The 20,542-nt window shown below is 40.5% G+C and overlaps 1 protein-coding gene across 3 annotated transcripts in view; it reads right to left on the bottom strand.

The window, feature by feature from the left end:
- Window positions 1-447: 447 nt before the first annotated feature.
- The window catches only part of Cyb5b (cytochrome b5 type B), a 37,585-nt gene continuing 17,490 nt past the window's right edge, over window positions 448-20,542 (bottom strand). The window contains exons 2-6 of one of the 3 annotated variants that reach the window (XM_085681619.2): window positions 16,490-16,618; window positions 16,013-16,042; window positions 9,285-9,313; window positions 4,400-4,491; window positions 448-3,459 (exon numbers count right to left, since the gene is read on the bottom strand). In XM_085681619.2, the coding sequence (XP_085537745.2) occupies window positions 4,401-4,491; window positions 9,285-9,313; window positions 16,013-16,042; window positions 16,490-16,618 (279 nt within the window). In that variant the 3' untranslated portion in view covers window positions 448-3,459; window position 4,400. Of the gene's footprint in view, window positions 4,492-9,284; window positions 9,314-16,012; window positions 16,043-16,489; window positions 16,619-20,542 lie in introns of all 3 variants that reach the window. The other 2 variants (XM_087900162.1, XM_085681618.2) reach the window with 2 other exon arrangements.

The following is a 20,542-nucleotide window of genomic DNA, read 5'->3' on the forward strand; positions in this document are numbered from 1 at the left end:
AAAATGGTTTATTTCCCTCGCTTCACACAATCACTAGAGCCTCAACCTCTGTGTTTAAATTTCCCCAACAGTTTAGCTAGTTCCAAGAAAAACAATCATTTGAGGTCCAGCATTGCAGATAATAAAACATTACCTCATGTTGGCTTTTCTTTACCAGTAGAAAAAAACTCCCAATTGTTTTCTGGTTCTTACTTCACATCCCTTGCCATGGCAGGACCTGGATAGCTGTATCTTGAAACTATCTAATGAGAGGTCCACCTCCAACACAGAGCCCTGAAGAATCACAGCACTCCATAACTTAGGTTAAACAAATGTTGGCAGAGATACAGAACAACTTTGTGCACCCCAACTGTTACATTCAGTGTTACATTCAGTGTACCTGAGAAGTACAGCACCAACATGTCTTTAAAAAAAAAAAAGTTGATTTAAAAAAAAAAACAACTGTAATCAGGACGAGAAAAGGAAAACAGTGTCTTTATTGTGTAGTTCTAACAAACATTCACTGTGTGCACATTCCAGTAGAAAGAGACAAAGATCTTTGTTCAAAATAAGCTGCAATCAAATAGGTAAACAAACTCCATCATTGAATACACAGAAGGAATGTTAACATTAGTCACCTGCAATTGAGGGTGCAGTAAAAAGTGAGTTAAGTAACTGAAATGATGTTCTGCCCAAACTGCTGATGTAGGCGTGGGCAAGGGGTGGCCACTGAAATTCATGAGTAAGATACTGGGCATAAGGCAGGTGGCTGACAGACACATCTCTGCGTCTTCAGAGCCCCCCTCCTAGGTCACCCCCACAAATTCCAAAGTCGGCCAAATGTGACAGAGCTGTTACTTTTGGAATATTTGGCAACTGAATCAATCGTACAGCCTAAAAACTTCAGTTTTTTGTTGAGACACGACATGTCTGAATCCATTTCCCTTGGGGTAGGAGGCAAAGAACATTCACGCTCTGTGCTTCAGTCACCTCAGGTGGACTTCAGCCTGATGGGCATCACCTGGGATGCAGTACGAATGCCATGCGACGACACATCCAGCTTGCCCAGCACTTTTCACTGCTCCTCAGCAGAAAATGAGCACAACCCAACACCATAAGCAACAGTGGCAACTGCTCAAAGAGCCTGGCAGCTCAAAGGACAGCTTTGGACAGACTTGTCTCTGCTTAAGTAATCACACAAGGAGTTTGCAAACACAGATCATAAACTTTGCCCCACTGCTTTCTTTACAAACGTGCAGTCACTTGGAAAGGAAAACCAGCTCCCAGGGCCAGGTAGGAACTTTTACAGAATGGGCATTAACACCCTGTGTCTTGGTAGCATGAATTCCCTCTTTTGTGTTCACCAGCTGTTAACTTGCATGATGTGTGGTGGCAGTTGGCCACTCCAAGAATTAACAAACCACCCCACAGGTCAGGGGGTACTGTCAGCCAACAGGGACGAGTTCCCCTTGCTCACAATGATAGTCTGCATGGCCCACAAATGTTAAGGCTTCTTTGACAAGTTCAGTTTTTTGTTTTGTTTTTTTATGCATTTGGTGTACATGCTGTATTGCTTTGTTGAGGAAAAGCCTCAACAAACGCTCACCTAAGACCTACCTTTTCCCCTGTTTATGTAGGCAACAGAATTACAGCAAACAGACCTAAAAGGGGTTTTATGGTTTTGTTTTGAGACAGAGTTTCACTATGTAGCTTTGGCTGGCCTGGAGCTTTCTATGTAGACCAGGCAGACCTAGAACTCAAGAACTGTCTGCCTCTGCCTCTTGAGTGCTGGGAATAAAGTCACATGCCCCTATGCCTGGCCAAAAAAGAAGCAGCATTTTTTATATATATAATATAAAATGACATCACATTATCAGTAGTTCAAAAAAAGCCCTGGGTATTTGACATATTTCATAAATGGCAAAGACAAAAGCATAAAAATCTTTTCCTTTCAGCTCTCAGTAAAACAGCTCAAATAAAAGCAGGGGAATCACGGAAGTGAAATAAAAAAACACGATTTCTGTATTGATGCTTACCACAGAAATACCAAAACACCAATTTTACTTAAAAATACAGCTCTTTTTTTGTGGAGGGTGTTGAGATGGGGTCTCTCTATATAGTTCTGGCTGTCCTGGAACTCACTCTGTAGACCAGGCTGGACTTGAACTCAGAGATTTGCCTGCCTCTGTCTCCCAAGTGCTGTGATTAAAGGTGTGTGTCACCACTGTCCAGCCAAAAACAGTCCGTAACATTTTCTATAATCAGATGTTTTTCACTGGATGTGAAGAGATGCCAAGAAACATTCACAACTGATCCAAGTTATCTTCAGGTTTAGTGTTAGCTTGAATGTTCCCTTCCTGTACCTCAATGGGTCCTTTTTCTTTCCATCTACCTAACATATCCCACGTAGCTTGGCTCTCACTGCACACAACCTCCCTTGCCGTTAAGTGAAGGTGAACTCAGTCACGCCACTTTCGTTACAGAGTAACTAGTCTTTCACTTTAGCTTATTACAGACATTATAAAGATAAAAGTTTGATTAAGTCTGTATCCCTGATACATAAAAGTCATCTAGAAATTACTCTAAAGTATCATATCCAAGTATGCAAGTTATTTTGATGAATTCTGAATTCACTCAACCGCTGAATCTCAGGATAGAGGTCCTGGCCTGAACTTTTTCGTGAATAGTTTGCATGGGCAGACTGGTTTAATGTGCAGTTTCCTGTACTGTCAAGCCCCATGGCAAGCTGGAAGGGAGGCAGGAGACACTTCCCAGCATTTCTAGTTCTTTTAGAATTCAATGGTTTTCCTGCTAGATATGACAAAGGCCCGGAAGCAGACTGGTAATGAACAAAGAATGTGGAGGACAATCACAGATAATGAGTAAAAAGCTGGCAAACTCAGGTATCACCACAGGGAAACAAATAAAGTCAAAGATGCCAGGAAAATGCCTGAACCAATGAGAAACAGTAATTTTAAATGATCAACTACTTTCCAATGAAATACATATCCAAGGGAGGGGGAAAAGCTTCCAGATCTATCACTATAATCCTCAGGAGAAAAACAGAACAAAATCACCAAGTTAGAGCCATGGAGGTAAACATGGATGAAATTAGAAGTCTCTTGGCAAGGTCTCCGGATCTGAAGTGGCATGCCCCAACAATGACATTTACATGGAAGTTATTTTACTGAGATAAGACCAAACTTGAGTCTCTTACCTTGATAAAACAGGAAATCAAAAATTTGTTAATAAGTAAATAAAAAGACAAGAGCCTTCCATGAAGCCCCAGGGACAGCGCCCCAGGCTCTGGTGAAGCGCCGCAGGAACACTCATTTCTTGTTGGCGAAGGAAGCCGGGGTGAAAAAGGCTGGAAACTGGTGTCTTTAAACTGCTGTCCTCTAAGTGGCGCTTTGTTCTCTTTTTAAAAGAGTATTCTGAATTCACCTTAACTCGCTGATCCCTTCTTGGGCTTTTCTACATCTAAAAAACCAAAGGAATGCAGAATTTTATAAAGTATTCTTGGGAAGAAAGGGGCCAGACTTAGGGACAAGAGGCGCCATTGGCTACACTAACTGGGGAGAAAACCACATAGTCCTTTTTTTTAAATTTTTATTTTTTGTATACTTTTTTAAAATTACATTTGTTTAGTATACACTTGTGCCTATGTGTGTTCTGTCTGAATGTGTGCACCTGTGTGTATAAACAGGTGTGTGTGTGTGTGTGTGTGTGTGTGTGTGTGTACACTAGGGCTACAGCATGTCTGTGGAGGTCAGAGGACAGCTTTTGGTAATTGATTCTCTCCTACCCGTGTGGGTCCAGGAAATCAAACTCAGGTCATCAGGCTTTGTGGCAATTGCTTTTATCCAATGACATATCTTTCGGTCCCTTACTTTTAATAATCATAAATAAGATCATTTGGTAGCTGTGTTTCAAATAAGAGAGACATATCTTAATGAATTAAACTCCTTATGATAAAGACAAAGTTAAATCAGAATTTAAAAATAAATTTACTTAAAAGAAAAATGGGAAAAGATTTAAAATTAGAGTGCTGTTCTCTTAAATATATCTAATGCGAAGTCAAAGTATGGGAAATCATATATTGTCCCCAAAGGCCATGTCACTACAACATCGGAACACTAATCATAGGCATAAACTCTTGAAATGAAGGAAACAAGTAGAAGCCAGTGAGAAGAAACCCTAGCAAGGACACAATGTGAGTAGGTGCTTTGGGCATCAGGCTCTGGCTGGTGAAGGACCCTGGTCCTAGATCGAGGAGGATAGATATCTGGTCAACCATCCTGGCTCCAAGTGGGGAGGAAAACAGCTGGCGGATTTAAGGAGGGAGCATCGCTGCAGCCTCCACAGTAAGTGTCTACTTCTCGCTCCAGAAGCATGTGCTCCCACACTCCAATATGGTCACCTCAGGAGGATTTGCTGTCGGTCGTGAAGTGACGATACAGGAAGCCTACAAGAATGGCGCCCACCACAGGGAGAATCCAATATGCCCAGCAACTAGAAGCAGGAAGAAAAAGCAATGAAGTTAAGGATAGTTTATCCGAACAATAGCACCCCTGTTTTAAAGCTCATGAGACAGGAGTCTTGATTTGATTTATCTTGATTTTCTCTTAATTAAAATTTTACTATACTGTATCTGAAAGGAAAACAAACAAAAAAAAACCCAACTCTACATTTATCTGTATCTGTGCACTTATGTGCTCAGGCATGGCATGATGTGCAGGTGGAGGTCAGAAGGAAGCGTGGGAACTTGAGTTACCAGACTTGGCAGGTGTCTCTACTTGTTGAGCCATTATGCAGGGCCCTAAAGTCCTTCTTTTAAAAAGGATGTAAAAAACAAAAATAAGTAACTTTCAGGGTAAGGTCGTATATGATTTTAACCCCAGCACCCAGGAGGGAGAAGCAAGAAAATCTCTTAGAGTTCAAGATCAGTGACACCCATTGACACACACACAAAAAAAGCTGTAGCTCAGTGTAGAATGCTTACCTACCATCCAGAAGGCTGAGTTTGAACCCTAGCGCCACAACACAATGAAAAGAGAATGCATACTATGCTATCAAAACAGATATTCAAGCTGGACATACTGGTACATACCTGCAAACCCAGCACTCTCTGGAAGCTGAGGCAGGAGATTTGCTGTAAATTACAGGCTAGCCTGAGCTACACTGTAAATGCCAGCCCAATCCCAGCAATGTATCAAGATGCAGTAAAACAAACAGAACAAAAAAGAAACAGACACACACACACACACACACACACACACACAATCCCAGTATTTGAATGCTAAGGCAGGAAAATCAATAGTTTGAGGACTAGGATATAGTAAGTTAAGGACTTGAGTGTGATCCCTAGAACTCAAGTAGAACAGTGGCTACGCTTGAAACTTCAGTGCTGGGGAGATAAAGATGGGCAGATCCCTGGGACGTCCCGTGTAGCCGAACTAGTGAGCTCCAGGACAAGGAGGTCTTGGAGACAGAGTGTTCCTGAGGACAAAATCTGCACTCTGTCCACACACATGCATGCAGAGACACACAAATATTAAAACAAACAGTTCACAGTCATTCTGGCAATCCAAAAAAGCTTAATGTGTGTGTTTCTTTCTAAGTGTTTCTATGAGACATACTGATTACTTTTGGGTTACAGGGTTATAGATATGAGAATTTGTCTTTGTGACATTTTCAACAAATTATTATACTGCAATAATTAATTTTTATGTGTATGGTGCTAGGAGTCAGACCTTAATATAATAATATTAATATTATCTACTTTACTATAAGTTTAGAAGTAACAAATCTTTGCACCCCAAGTAAGAAGCTGGTAATGGGAGTCAGGTGCCCATGCTTTCAATGTCTAGTTTTATTTGAGTGTTACGCCTGTGTGACTGTAGCTGCACCATGTGGGTTCATGGTACCCTCACAGGTCAGAAGAGGGCATCAGATCTCCCTGGAAGTAGAGTTGTGGATGGTTGTGAGCCACCGTGTGGCTGCTGGGGAACAAACCCAGGACTTCCGCAAGAGCAGCATGCTCTTAACTACTGAGCCATCTCTCTAAGCCCTTAATGTCTAGTTTTAATTTTGGATACTAACAAGGAAATAAAATGAGTGCATGCGTTGTTCTAAAAGAAGTTAAGCAAGTGGCAATGCCATGAGAAGTACTGCAGGTGACTTCCTTAGGAATTTCAGAGCAGACACTACTCTCTTTAAAACAATTCTCTCTCTCTCTCTCTCTCTCTCTTTCTCTCTCTCTCTCTCTCTCTGTGTGTGTGTGTGTGTGTGTGTGTGTGTGTGTGTTTGGTCTATATGTAAGTCTCCATACACTTGCATGCCTGGTGCCCGAGGAGGCCAGAAGAGGGTGTCAGATCCTCTGGAACTGAAGTTAAAGATGGTTATGAGCTGCCATCTGAGTGCAGGGATCTAAACCTAGGCCCTCTAAAGGAGCAGCAAGCACACTTAACTGCTGAGCCATCTCTCCAGCCTCCTTAAAACAGTTCTTTAAACGAGCTTATTACTCTGCCCAGCTTAAGCTGTGAGGCTTTTGTGACCCAAATGACTTGGTTGCCCATCTAAGACATATCCAGTCTTGGTATGAAAAAGTTCCAAACCAACAAAGCCAGCTGAGATTGTTAATAAGAATTATTCTCCTTGCCTAGAGAGATCCAGGTGCAAACAAGACTACAGAGGTAAGTTACTACCAACAGATGAGACTGACAGGCAGGCAGGCAGTTTTGCTTCAAGTCAAGACAGCATGCCCAGCAGAAACTATGGAACATGGGAACTTTGAAGTCACTGAGGCTTCCTGAAGAGCAACCACAGAAGACTAGAGTCCAAACATAGGACCCCCAAGAAAACATTGAAGAGAAAACTGCAGAACAAGAGAGAATGGTTGCCACCAAGTCTCACACCACTTCTGTTATTGCTGAAGCGTGAAGACAACCAAGAACTGTATTTCCACTGTGCTCAGAGACAGAGCACCAGCAATAATTTTGTGCCAGAGACAGGTTTTTTTTTTTCTGGAGACTTTATCCAGGTTATTGCAAAAAATTTGTGATTTGTTAATTTTTATTACTCAGTAATGTTTTATCATATGACTATACTAGAGTTCATTTTTATTACTAAAAAAAATTAAGGTTTTTCCAATGTTTAATGTCTATTCAAGACATTATTCCAATGTTGCTATAAACATTTTTTTTTGAGATATCTGACTATATAGCCATGACTAGCCTGGAGCTCACTATGTAGACCAGGTTGATCTTGAACTGACAGACATCCACCTGCTTCTCCTCTCATGTTTTAGGACTAAAGGTGTATGTCATCCTATCTAACTATTTTAAAATTTTCTACCATTTATTTAGTTTATGTGTATGGGTGTTCTGTCTGAATGCATGCCTGTGCACCACATGAGCTCCTGGCACTCTAAGGTCAGAAGGTGTCAGATCCCCTGGAGCTAGAGTTACACAGCTAGCAGTGAACTGCCATGAGGATGTGGAAACCAAACCTGGGTCCTCTCCAAGAGCAGACAATGCTCCTTACCACTGAGCCATCCCTCCAGCCCTAGCTATAAACATTTGTGTATCTGTTTCCTTGTGCTTTTCTCTTGGACGATAGCCTTACTATGTTGCCAAGATTGGTCTCAAAATTCTTGGGTCAAACAATCGTCCTAGCAGCTGGAACCACAAGGCAGGCATACCATGCTTTGACTTGTGACATGTTTCTATTGCAGGTCCCATAGAAATGCAATTGTTAGGTCAAAAGTTATTTACTAGATACTGCCAAAATGTTCTCAAAGTGAATGCTCCCAGAAGAGGATAAGAGCCTTGGTAACTAATTTATTTCCTAATAAGCAAGTCTTCTTATATGTAGAAACACCTGTCTACATATTAGGTGTGAAACAGACCTATACTTTTTTTTATTTTGGTTTGGTTTGGTTTTTTGTTTTTCAAGACAGGGTTTCTCTGTGTAACAGCTCTGGCTGTCCTGGAACTCACTTAATGTAGATCAGGCTGGTCTCGAACTCTCACAGAGATCTGCCTGCCTCTGCCTTTTGAGTGCTGAGATTAAAAGTGTGTGCCACCGCCACCTGGCCAGACCTATCATTTTAATAATATGACATTAAACCTTTATCCACTTGCTTGCATGATATGGGATATCTCTCTGTATGCTGTGAATATATTTTATTACCATTGGTTATTAAAGAAGCTGCTTTGGCCTATGAATCCAAACAGATACAGGGAGAAAGAAGGCAGTCTGGGAGATGCCAGCAGCCACTAGAGCAGCAAGATAAAGGGTAACAAACCACAAGCCTCATAAAATATAGAATAATAGAAATGGGTTGATTTAAGTTGTAAGAGCTAGCTAATAAGCCTGAGCTAATAGGCCAACTAGTTTGTAATTAATATTAAGCCTCTGAGTCTTTTTTGGGAACTGGCAGGTGAGAGAGAAACCTCCAGTTACACTTGTATTTGTGTAAAGTATTTAAATGCAAATCTTTTTGCATATTCTATTGAGATATTTTTAAAACTTTATTTGCAGGATTTTTTATATATTTTGGATAACAATTCTTTTAAAAGCAACACTGATTCTTTGAAACTTTCACAATTCATGTTTTATTTTGATGATACCCATCTACTACTACCGCTCAACTCTCAAGGTCAGCAGCCCTCATGCTGTCAACCTTGGGGGTTGAATGATTCTTTCACAGGGGTCACTTAAGACTATGAGAAAACACAGATATTTGCATTATGATTTACAACAGTAGCAAAATTACAGTTATGAAGTAGCTAAAAAAAATTGTATGTTTGGGGGTCACCACAGCAAGAGAAACTGTACTAAAGGGTCACAGCGTCAGAGAGGTGGAGAAGCACTGCCCTCGGGCTTCCACCTGTGTCCCTCCCACCCTCACATCCTTTTTAAAAATAATTAATACTCTCCGACCCCAAAAGAAATTACTGCTACTTGTATCTGCATAGATCTTTGCTTTTGGTTTTTCTTTAAGATTTTATGCATACAGGTATTTTGCCTACATATCTGTCTATAATGTGCATGCCTAATGCCCATAAACCAAACTAGAAGAGGACATCAGATCCCACCTCCACCCTGAACCCCCAGAGCTGGAGTTAGAGATGGTTGTGAGCCACCATGTAGGTGTAGGGACTCAAACCCAGATTCTCTAGAAAAACAGCTAAGTTATTCACTGCTGAGCCATCTCTCCAGCTCCAAACACACATATGTAAAAAGAACCTCTTGAGAGACATTATGAATAGTATAAGGAAGTCCATTAGGGAGATACTAACCTTTTGCATGTACTGCTTTGTGAAGGATCCTGAAGAAGTCACATGTTCAAAAATAACAGAAAGAGAACATTAGTAAAATGTACATAAGTCTTCTTGGATATCCAGATAAACTATAAACAGTAATAGAATTTCCTTCATAATTGTGATGCCTATAGCTTCTAGATAATGAGTAGACTTGGAATCTTTTATTTCTAATCACACATTGGTATTTCTTAGTGAATAATCTAAGAGAACATAGAAATCTAAAGAGAACATAGAAATGACCTAAACTTTTTACATGTAAAAATACCAATGATAAAAGTCTATTGAAGTCAGGCAGTGGGGACGCACACCTTTAATCCCAGCACTCAGGTGGCAGAGACAGGCAGATCTCTGTAAGTTCAAGGTCAGCCTGGTCTACAAATCGAGTTCCAAAACAGCCAGGGCTACACCAAGAAACCCTGTCTTGAAAAATAAAGCAAAAAAAAAAAAAAAAAAAAAAAAAAAAAACCTATTGAAATGGACTTATTTTTGGGTCCCAATGACAAGCCTATTTAACTGGGCTTACCACAGCACAACTAAGATCACAGTTTCTGAAAACATTTTTAAAAGTCCTCAAATCTCTTCTCCCACAAAATGATAAGCTGCCAAATGCTCTCGGATGCAGACTACTACCTCACGGCTTACAGAGATGACCTGCTTACTCTCTGAAATTGAAACTAAGTAAGGATTTGGGGGATTACTTAACTTTTTTTCCTCTTAGGATTTATTTAATGTTATGTGTATAAGTGTTTGCCTGCACATATATATGTGCACCAGGAGTAGGGTGTTGGACACCCTGGAACTGGCATTAAAAACATTTGAAAACCTCCATATGGTTCTTGGAACTAGAACCTGGGTTCTCTGCAAGAGCAAGCAATGCTCCTAACTACTGAGCCATTTCTCCAACCTAGGATTATTTAACAATTAAAAGGGGAAGAGCAGTTAAAGAAAAGAAAATACTAAACAAATCTTTTTGTTTTTTTAAAGACAGATTCGCTCTGTGTAATCCAGGCTAGCCTTAAACTCAAGACCCTTCTTCTTGCTTTGGATTCCTAAGTGCTCAGATTACAAGTATGCAGTACTTGATCCAAATAATCTTAAAATTTAGATTTTTGGAGGCTGGATAGATGATTCAGCAGTTAAGAGCACTGGCTGCTCTTCCAAAGGACCTGGGTTCAACTTCCAGTACTCACATAGTGGCTCACAACTGTTTGTAACTGCAGTTCCATGGGAATCTCATGCCCTCTTCTGGCCTCTACAAGCACCAGGCATGCATATGGTGCACTGACATGCATGCAAACAAAATACCCAAACATATAAAAATAAATAAATAAAATCTTGGGAATAAAAAAGCAATTACTTACTGATGTATGTGACAACATGGATGAACCTTCAAAACATTATGCTAGTCTAACTGAAAAGGGGCAGACACAAAAGACCATCTATTATATAAGTCCATTTATATGGACAATGAATTGAAACAGAAGGAGATCAGCAGTTGCTTTAGGTTGGGCAAGAAGGGTTGGGAGGTAATGGAATACGGCTGGTAAAAGGTTCATGGTTTCTTTTTATAGTGATCAAGTTGTTATAAAGTTGGTTGCAATTATTATTGAACAGTGTATTTGTACATGAACGAACTAAAAACACTGTCATACAGATAAATACATACTTCAATCCTGAAAACACACAGATGGAATCTCTACATTTCAAACCTTTTGTACTCTTTTTACAACCAATATTCTGAATATGTGCTAGCTACAGTAAGCCATGGACTACATCATAGTAAAGAGAAAGAGTATAGCACTAAGCCTATAGTAAGCTAAGATGGTAATCATTCCTAACAAGAAATAATGTAATGTGTCATGTTTTTTTTAACTAAATACCTTTAAATACCTGTTTTAAGAGCAGCCCATTCCCAGAGGGGAGGAAAAAAGAAGAGAAGAGAAGAGAAGAGAAGAGAAGAGAAGAGAAGAGAAGAGAAGAGAAGAGAAGAGAAGAGAAGAGAAAAACTTACCTAACATCCTGGAGAAATGAAAAGAGAAAGCATCCATTTCTTTCAGGACAGACACCAAAGTAAATGCTAAGCTGTGGCCCCCCTTTTAGTCAGAAATAATAAGAGAGATACATAAGGCACAGCTACTAGCAGCCAAGTCCTAGTTTTGTTTAGTTTTGTTTTTGTTGTTCAATTCCTTCTCAATTTTATAAAACTAAAAAGAAAAAATATAATAACTTTCTTGTCTTCTCACACACTTCCTACAATCCTTATAGCCATACCAAAACTCTGCTGAATCTGATTTATACTTAAAAGAAAGTCTTACAGGCTACAGACAATTTAGTTTATTCTTTTGGTCTTCAGGCGCATCTGGCTGAGAAAGTCCATGCCAAGATGTTAGTGCTCTCTACCTTTCATATGGAACTAAGATTTCACTTGCATTAGATCATATCAAATCCTAAATTCTTCAGCAGAAGGACTACCACAAAAGTAATATAATGCTTCTTTATTTTCCAAGGAATATACTTGCAAAACAAAATCTGAGTCTGCTATTATTTTAGCCAAATGTTATTAACAACAAAAATCAATTGCTTGGCTGAGCATGGTGGCACTCCTGTAATACAGCACTTGGGAGGCAGAGGCAGGAAGATTAAGGGTCCAAGGCCAGTCTGGGCTACACAAGACCCTGTCTCAAAAATAAAACAAAACAAACTGACTGCTCAAATAAAACTGATTCCCAGGCTAAGGCTGTGGCTTAGTCAGTAAACTGCCCACTCCAAGAGGACCTGAGTTTGGATGCCCAGAGCCCATGTAAAAGCTGACCTGTGCTTGTAACCTTAGAGCTGGGGAAATGGAGACAAGCAGATCCCCAAAGCTCATTGGCCAGCTACTCCAGCCAATCAGTGAGCTCTGAGTTTAATGAAAGACTCTGTTTCAAACATAAATAAGTGGTGAGCAATATAGGAGGACAGCCAACCTCTGGCCTCCACATGTTCGTGCACTTGTGTGCACACATCCACAAAACATACACAAACACAACACACAAAATTTAAAATGAAACTCCGTCCCAAAGCACAAGGTATTAACAGGTTTAATTCCTCATAAAATCAATACACACACACACACACACACACACACACACACACACACATTGTTTTTCGAATATACTTTTATGGACAATAATACTAAAGATGGGATTTGTAGGGTAAAAGAAAATATTTTATGCTCAAGTGTTTTGGTTGGGTTACTACTACAGTAATGAAAAACCATGACCAAAAGCAATTTGAAGAGAAAAGGGCTTATTTCGTCCACAGTTCCATATAACAGTTCATCATCAAAAGCAGGGAGGGCAGGAACTCACACAGGGCAGGAAGCTAGAGGCAGGAGCTGATGTAGAGCCATGGAGGGGTGCTGTTTACTGGCTTACACCACATGGCCTGCTGAGTTTGCTTACATAGAGAACCCAGGGCCACTAGCCCAGGGATGGCACCACCCACAAAGGGCTGGACCCATCAAACTTTAATTAGCAAAATGCCCTACATCCAATGGAGGTATTTCCCTAATTGAGGTTCCCTCTTTTCAGATGATTTTAGCTTGTGTCAAGTTGACATAAAACTATCCAGCACACCAAATAAACTTTTTAAAAGGTTTTTCTGTTTATTTTATGTGTATGAGTGTGTGCCTGCGTATGTGTGTCCGTGTGTGTGTGTACATGACATGGGTCAATGCCCACGGAAATTGGAAGAGAACATTGGATCCCCTCAAACTGAAATTACCAGACAGTTGTGAGCTGCCATGTAGGCTCTGGGAACTGAACCCCAGTCCTCTGAAAGAACAGCTAGTGCTCTTAAGTGCCATTTCTCCAGTCCCAAGTAAACTTTTTATAAATCTACTCATAACTGGAATGTATATAGTATCTTCCAGCTCAGAGCTAACTCGGCTTCATTGTTTATAGAATGAAGATTCAGATGAACTTAAATTCTAAAATCACTACTCCAGCACGGTTTTCTGAGCCAACGCATTTTTTTAGCCTTTAAGATCAGCAGAAGAAACAACCTTCTTGCCTATGAGACCGAAGGAGCACTGCCAGCACAGGCCCATCTCTTTCTCTTCCACTACTAAAACTAAAACTCTACCCTATAAGGCTAACAACTCTGTTTACAGAGTCAGAAACCCTGAACCACAAGAAAGGAAACTAATTAATAAAATGAGCTTTCTTCCCACTTCATGACAGTGAATGTTTAGCCAGAGATAAAAAAGTGAAGGAAAAGAGATGCCTATATCCTAGGATAGAAGTGTCTACCTCAACCTCTGTGGGAAGCCAGATCATTTCTCAGCCTTTTGGCTAACATCAAGCATAGAAACAAACGTGAGGGATCAAGGACGTCTTCCTGGAAATGAAATCAGTCTGGAATATAATTCCATGAAAACCTGGTAGGTAGTCTTGAAATTTTTCCAAAAGGCTTTCTTTGCCTAATCTGCCTGAAGGGTAACAGCCAGCCTGACTGAAACAAACAACAGTCAGAATCATCCTAATGGAGATATGTCCCTCGGGAACAAGGAGCTCAAGAAAAACAAGCTTGAAAGCATAGTTTTCAGTCCCTCCCTAACCTAGGACGAGACTACACTACATCTGTAGTTCTAAATGATCATACCCACTTAGTGAGCTGAGGAGGCTTTTTTCTATACTTCTTGCTTGTGGGGGGGGGATCAGTTTTATGTCAGCTAATCAATCTCTTCTGAAGTACAGTGCTTGGCCTCCTTCCTATCACCTAGGACAGTGAAAGCTCAGGAAATGAGCACTTGACTTGTAGTTTCATTTTCATTCCAGGGGATCCCAATTTAGGTTGATGTAAGGAACAGAATTTCACTGCTGTCCATTCCCCACAAATGTTCCTGCTTCCTGTATTACCAAGGAAGAAAACCAGCAACAAGAAATAATTGATAGCTCTCTAGTCACGGTAACTCCAAAAATATATTTCTATTGTTTTAACATAAAGAGAGCTTTATAGTTGCTGTGAAGAAATGAGTGAAGATTTCTAAATTGAAGGAGTTTCCCTTAAAAATTACAGGATCCTCTGAATGAAATAGACTCAGAGTGGCATTTTTTCAATATGTTCAATTAAGACCATGATTAGCTCAAATCTTACCTGAATGTCACAATAGGAGTTGGGAATGAGTCAGGTGTGAGGCGGGAAAGACAAAGACCAATCCAGTGCTTACAAATGTTTAAAGAGCCATTTCATCTGCCTTTCATAATTTAACATCCAGAGTAGTAGGGGAGCAGGACAGAGGAGTGAATGTATATAAACACCCTGGATTTCAGGGCAACAGAATGCAGACACTGCCAAGCAAGCAATCTCTTGAATTGAAAGGATTCTTGTGCCAAGGCCAGTTTGAATTGCTGTGCCAAACCTGTTCATTATTTCCTGGCTCAATGAAGAATGAGACTCTAGAAGGAGGAAGAAGGAGTCTTTGCTGTGTGCACGATGAGCTAGGAAACACCTAGCCTGCTCTCCCTCGAGGTCAGAGGGTAGTGAAATAATCTTCTAAAGGAGAGAAGTCACAGAAACTGTAAGAAAACATGGGCAATGACACCACCCTGCTTGTGGAAAGTAGAAAAGGCTTTCAAGCTTCGTTTCTGGTACACAAGGCGAAGCACATTAAGGTTTTCAAACACTCAAATGCTGAATCTTTTGTTTTGGCTGCATCAGTGAGCAAACTGGAAAGGGCATGGGACAATTTGAGCATACAGCATTAAAAAAATTAATTTGGAGAAACAGGAAAAGAAATAAAGGCCTCTGTTTGACACATAAAACAAGATACTGTGCAGGAAAAAAATTTAATCAGAGCATTTATTATCTGTTTTATATAAGTAAGAATAAGATTTTTCCCAAACTGAACCCATAACCTAATTTCTTTCAAAACCACAATAAACACGCTTTGGAGTCTCAATAAAAATGCATACAAAGCATTAACAAATGCTTCCTACTAGGCAGAGGAGATGGCTCAGCATTAAAGTCTAGGCTTAAAACCAAAATGTTAAAGCACTTCCTTCTTTTTAAGACTTAGCTTTTGTCCTGACAAGTATAAAGTCCAAATTCCTTAAAAATAGAATTTTGGCTTGGATAAAAATAAATTTGAACCCAGAGATTCACCTGCCTAGGCCTCCCAAATGCTGGGATTAAAAGCATGTGCCACCACATTCAGGCTCTCTCTTTTTATTTTTTTAGCCTTTATTTTTATTGTATGTGTCTGGGTGTTCGGCCTACATGAATGTCATTTGTGCACCATGTGCATGCAATGCCAGCAGAAGCCAAAAGAAGTCACTGGACCCCCGGAGCTGGAGTTATAGACAATTATGGACTATATCATGTAGGTGCTGGGAATCGAACCTGGGTCATCTGGAAAAGCAACAAACACTCTTATCCACCGAGCCATCTCTAATGCCCATTTTTACTTCTCTTATTAAAATTATTTTTAAAAGTCAGATAGTTGTGATGCACACCTTTAATCCTAGCACTCCAGAGGCAGAGGCAGGTGGATCTCTTTGAGTCTGAGGCCAGCCTGGTCTACAAGAGCTAGAGCTAGTTCCAGGACAGCCAAAGCTACAGAGAAACCCTGTCTCAAAAAAAAAAGAGAGAGAGAGAGAGAAAGAAGAAAAAAGAAAGAAAGAAATACATGAAGTATACAAGACAAAGTAATAACTTCTTACCTTTTTACCACCTTTAGGCTTAAGGTCACTCTGTTTAAAAAAGAGAGAGAACAATGTTGAAGATGGATCTAAATCTAAATGAACATTAGTCCCTATCTTTCAGAGACTTCAGGGTCTGAAGAAGGGGCCCAGATCCACCATTTAGCATATCGGGATCCACTGCTAGAATGCCAAGCACAAAGGACTTACAAGCCCATATATAATACCTTTAGCAAAGACTTGCAAGAATAACCAAACTACTATTTTAGAAAGAGATGTTATTAATTACATAAATCAGTAAATAAAAGACAAAAACCAGTTCCTTTGGCTTTTCTGATACTGTGAGCCACAAAGGAGAGCTTGATGATTCTGGAGCAAACCAGGTATGTGAGCTAGGTGGAATAAACATCTACTCTGAATAAGTCATTTTCCCAACCCGTTAGTGGCTGTCCAGAAGTTTTCTTTGCATAAGTGACCGAGTTACACGACAGTTCTTACCGGATGGACATCACCAATGTAGTACTGCTTTAGCATCTCCCTGGCATCAGGGGAGTGGCCAACATCTTCAAAACTTTCCGTTGCATCAGCCCCAGCTTGTTCCAGCAGAACCTCTTCCCCACCAGGGTGCTAGAATAAAATGGCATTTGCTAAATACAGTTCTCTCTGAAAAGCAAACTGAAGTTTTACTTTCCATCCCCATTCTTCCTTTCCCGTCTCCATTTAATGGGACAAACTGTGCCACCTGTGTGCTTGCATCAGGAAGAATACAGCACCATTTTCTACAATATTCTGGCCCAAAATGCATAGAGTAGGCAATAACTGATTTCCTTTGTTAACATTAAAACCGCAACAAAAAGAACAACAATGAAAACTACATGTGGGAAGTCCAGGATTTCTGGAATTCTTTATTCCATTTGTTTACATTTTTCTTTCTTCTTCCTCTTTCTCCATCTCTGACTCCTTTTTTCAGATGGGATCCATGTAGTTTGGATGACCTGGAACTCAATATACAGCCCAGGATAATTTAAAAGCCAGCTCTCCCTGTTTCCTGGGATTGCAGGCGTGGGCCTGAGGTGCTAGGCATTGAACCTAGGCAGGCCTCATGCATGCTAGGCAAGCACTCTCTCCCAACTGAGCCATGTCCTTTGCCCATTCCCTTTCTTTCTCCTTTTTTAAAAGACTTTTCTCTTGTGTATGTGTGTGCATGTGCACGAATTCCTCCTGTCTCAGCTTCCTGAATGGTTATGCTTGCAACTCCTAAGTTTAGAACTATTTTCAAGGGGCTGGAGAGAGGACTCAGAGATGAAAAACATTGACTGCTTTTCCAGAGGGCCTGAATTCAATCCCCAGCAACCACATGGTGGCTCACAGCCATCTACTATGAGATCTAATCCCCTTTCCTGGTGTTCAGGCAAAACATGCAGCCAGAATACTGTATACATTATACATAAATAATAACTTTTTTAAAAATTATTTTCAAGTAAAAAAAATAAGTAAGTAGGTAGGGTAAGGAAAACACATTCTACAATTATAAGTTACTAAGACTGAGATGTCTTTGAGTCCATACTTGTAAAACACAACAATGAGAGTACTTATCTTGACAGCTATTGCTATTACACAGGATGGCTACAAACACTTGGCACTGGGGAAGATGGCTCAGTAGGAAAAAGCCTGAAAGACTGATTTCGATCCCTGGAACCTAGGAAGAAAACCAACTTCCAAAAGGTGTCCTCTGACTTCCCTCCACACATACTTTGGGGCAGCATGCACAAACACAACTAATAAACAAATTTTTAAAAACTTGGCACATGCCAAGAATGATGATGCACACTTTTTATCCCAGCACTTGGGAGGCAGAAGGAGGCAGAATCTCCGAATTCCAGTCCAGCCTGGCCTACACAGTGAGTTCCAGGCCATCCAGGGCTGCACACAGGCCCTGTCTCAAAACAAATAAACAAAAAGCAAAAACTTGGAAATGCGAAAGTGAATCTGGTTGCTGCACACGGTAAACTCCATGCCTTCTGAAACTGTTTTTTACTAAGTATTACCTATTCCAAAACTATATTTTCTAAACTAACACTCAGTAGTCCCTGACTTCAATACTTAGCAGACATTTACATTATTTAACACATTCACACATTTAACACAACCACTGCCTTTTAATGTAACACCCACCTCAGCAATATCAATGTTTTAAAGATTAATTCAAGAGAAATACAAAACCTCTCAAAATCACCTGCCAGGCAGAGTCACTTGCCAGCTCCCTGAGAATCAGAGTAGCTTCTATGTTGGTCTCTGCAAAGGTGCCCACCCTGGAGAGCCCAGCACCTAAGCTATCTTAATGCAGGAGTTCAGAGTGCTGTTCACCTGTTTCGTCTGGAGACAAAATGAAATTACTGCACAGGGAACTGCACCCCAGTTTGCTCTCTGTCTAAACTACGGAAGACATTTCCCCTTTAGGCACATCCCAGCAAATAGGCGTTCATAGTAAGAAGATATGCCAGGCTTGGTGGCACAGGGCAATAATCCTACCATCACAAGAGGTTGAGGAGGGTATCCCAAACTCAAACCAGCTGGGACAACTTTGTCAGATCCTGTATCAAAATGAAAAGCCTCAGTGGTACACACCCTTAATCCCCAGCACTCAGGAGGCAGAGGCAAGTAGATCCCTGTAAGGACTACTTTTACAGCTCAGTATAACTGGGAGGAGAGGCAATTCTCACCAGGAAGAGCACCCAATTGGTAGTCCAGTGCCAAATGGTCGGCCCTGAAAATATACATACATACATACAATCACACACACAAACACACACACATACATACATACATATGTACAAGTAAAATTATACAGACTCAACAGGTTGTTTTTAGGAATATATATGTATATACAAATACATATATGCCTGCAATAACTGATGAAAAAAGAGGCCATGAATTTGAAGGAGAGCAAGGAGGAATGTATGAGAGGATTTGAAGAGAGATATGTTGTAATTAAAATATAACCTCAAAAATAAACAACAAACTTTAAAAAAAAAAAGAAATAAAATAAGATTAAAACCATCTTGCACTTAACATGGTAAGTACTGTTTGAAATGGAGTCTCAAAACAAAAGGAAGGTTGTATGAGCCTGGCCATGAAGCAGGACTGTTCCTTTCTGAGCCTTGGTACTAGAAAACACAGAAAATGGTAAGTATGTTGCTGGTAATTCACAATGAAAAAGTCAAATTAAAAATGTTTTTGAGGTATCTTGGAAAAACAACAAAAGAAAAGTTTTCTTAGAGGGGTTCAGTGGCTAAGTGCACTTGTTGCTCTTGCAGAGGACCCAGGTTCAGTTCTCTGAACTGGACATCACTATGTAGACACCAGGCTGGTCTCAAACTCAGAGATCTGCCTGCCTCTGCCTCCCCATCACTGAGATTAGCATGAGACACCATGCCTCACATGTAAAAGCTTATTTTCTAACAGGTCCCCAGACCTTAGCACAACTGACTCCATGATGGAAGTGCCATTCAGGCTGTAAAACAGCACATAGACAGCGTCACCTGCCAAAACTAAAACAAAGATCTAACCCATCAAGGTCCATGGCTTTGGGCAAGTCTAAATGTCCTAACCTTGCTTTCTAGAGTCTGTAGTGCCACTTCTGGCTAGCTGTTCTTTTTCATTTTGTTTTGCTTTGTTTGTTTGTTTGTTTTTCGAGACAGGGTTTCTCCGTGTAATAGCCCTAGCTGTCCTGGAACAAGCTCTGTAGACCAGGTTGGCCTCGAACTCACAGAGATCCACCTGTCTCTGCCTTCCGAGTGCTGGGATTAAAAGGCGTGTGCCACCACCACCTGGGCCTGGCTAGTTGTTCTTGCTAACTGAAGTATGTCAACCCAGGACATGGTTTTTTAAAATATTAACTGCAAGAAAGGGTCAGGGTTACACTGGGATCCCGAGCACTTAGTATAGTTGCAGTCCAGCTAACAAAGACTTTCTATTGGATTAAATCCATCTTCCAACAATCTTCTCTAGTGAATACTCCAAAACTACTTGATTGATTGCTAAGGTTCTAATTTTTGGTTTCGTCAATAATCACCATATTAACTACTTTGGTATTAATGTGGCCAAAACACATAACAGAAACAACATCAGGGAGGAGAGACGACTTCTGGCTGCTTCAGAGGATTTCTAGTCCTTCAGAACAAGGAAGGCAGGGTAGCAGGGACATGTAATGCAGATTCATACTGTAGAGGTCTGTTCCACAAAGCAGGGAATAGGACTGGAACCAGGGGTTCATATAATTTTCAAAAGGCCCACTCCAAGTGACCTATTTTTGTCAGCTTAGACTCGACCTCCTAAAAGATTCACAGCCTCCCAAAACAGTGTCAGCAGTTGGCAGATAAGTGTTCTAAGCCTGTATGGGCATCCATAATAACTGTAAGATTTACACGTAAGTGTGCAAAAGGAATGCTTTATAACACAGTATATTATGCAAAAGCTAGAAGTCACCACAGTGGTCACTTTGGGGGAAGGGACACTGGTTAGGAAAAAACACACCTAGAGAGCTACCAG

The sequence above is a fragment of the Myodes glareolus genome, chromosome 22 (genome assembly GCF_982192425.1).
Source record: "Myodes glareolus chromosome 22, mMyoGla1.1, whole genome shotgun sequence".
Classification (NCBI taxonomy): domain Eukaryota; kingdom Metazoa; phylum Chordata; class Mammalia; order Rodentia; family Cricetidae; genus Myodes; species Myodes glareolus.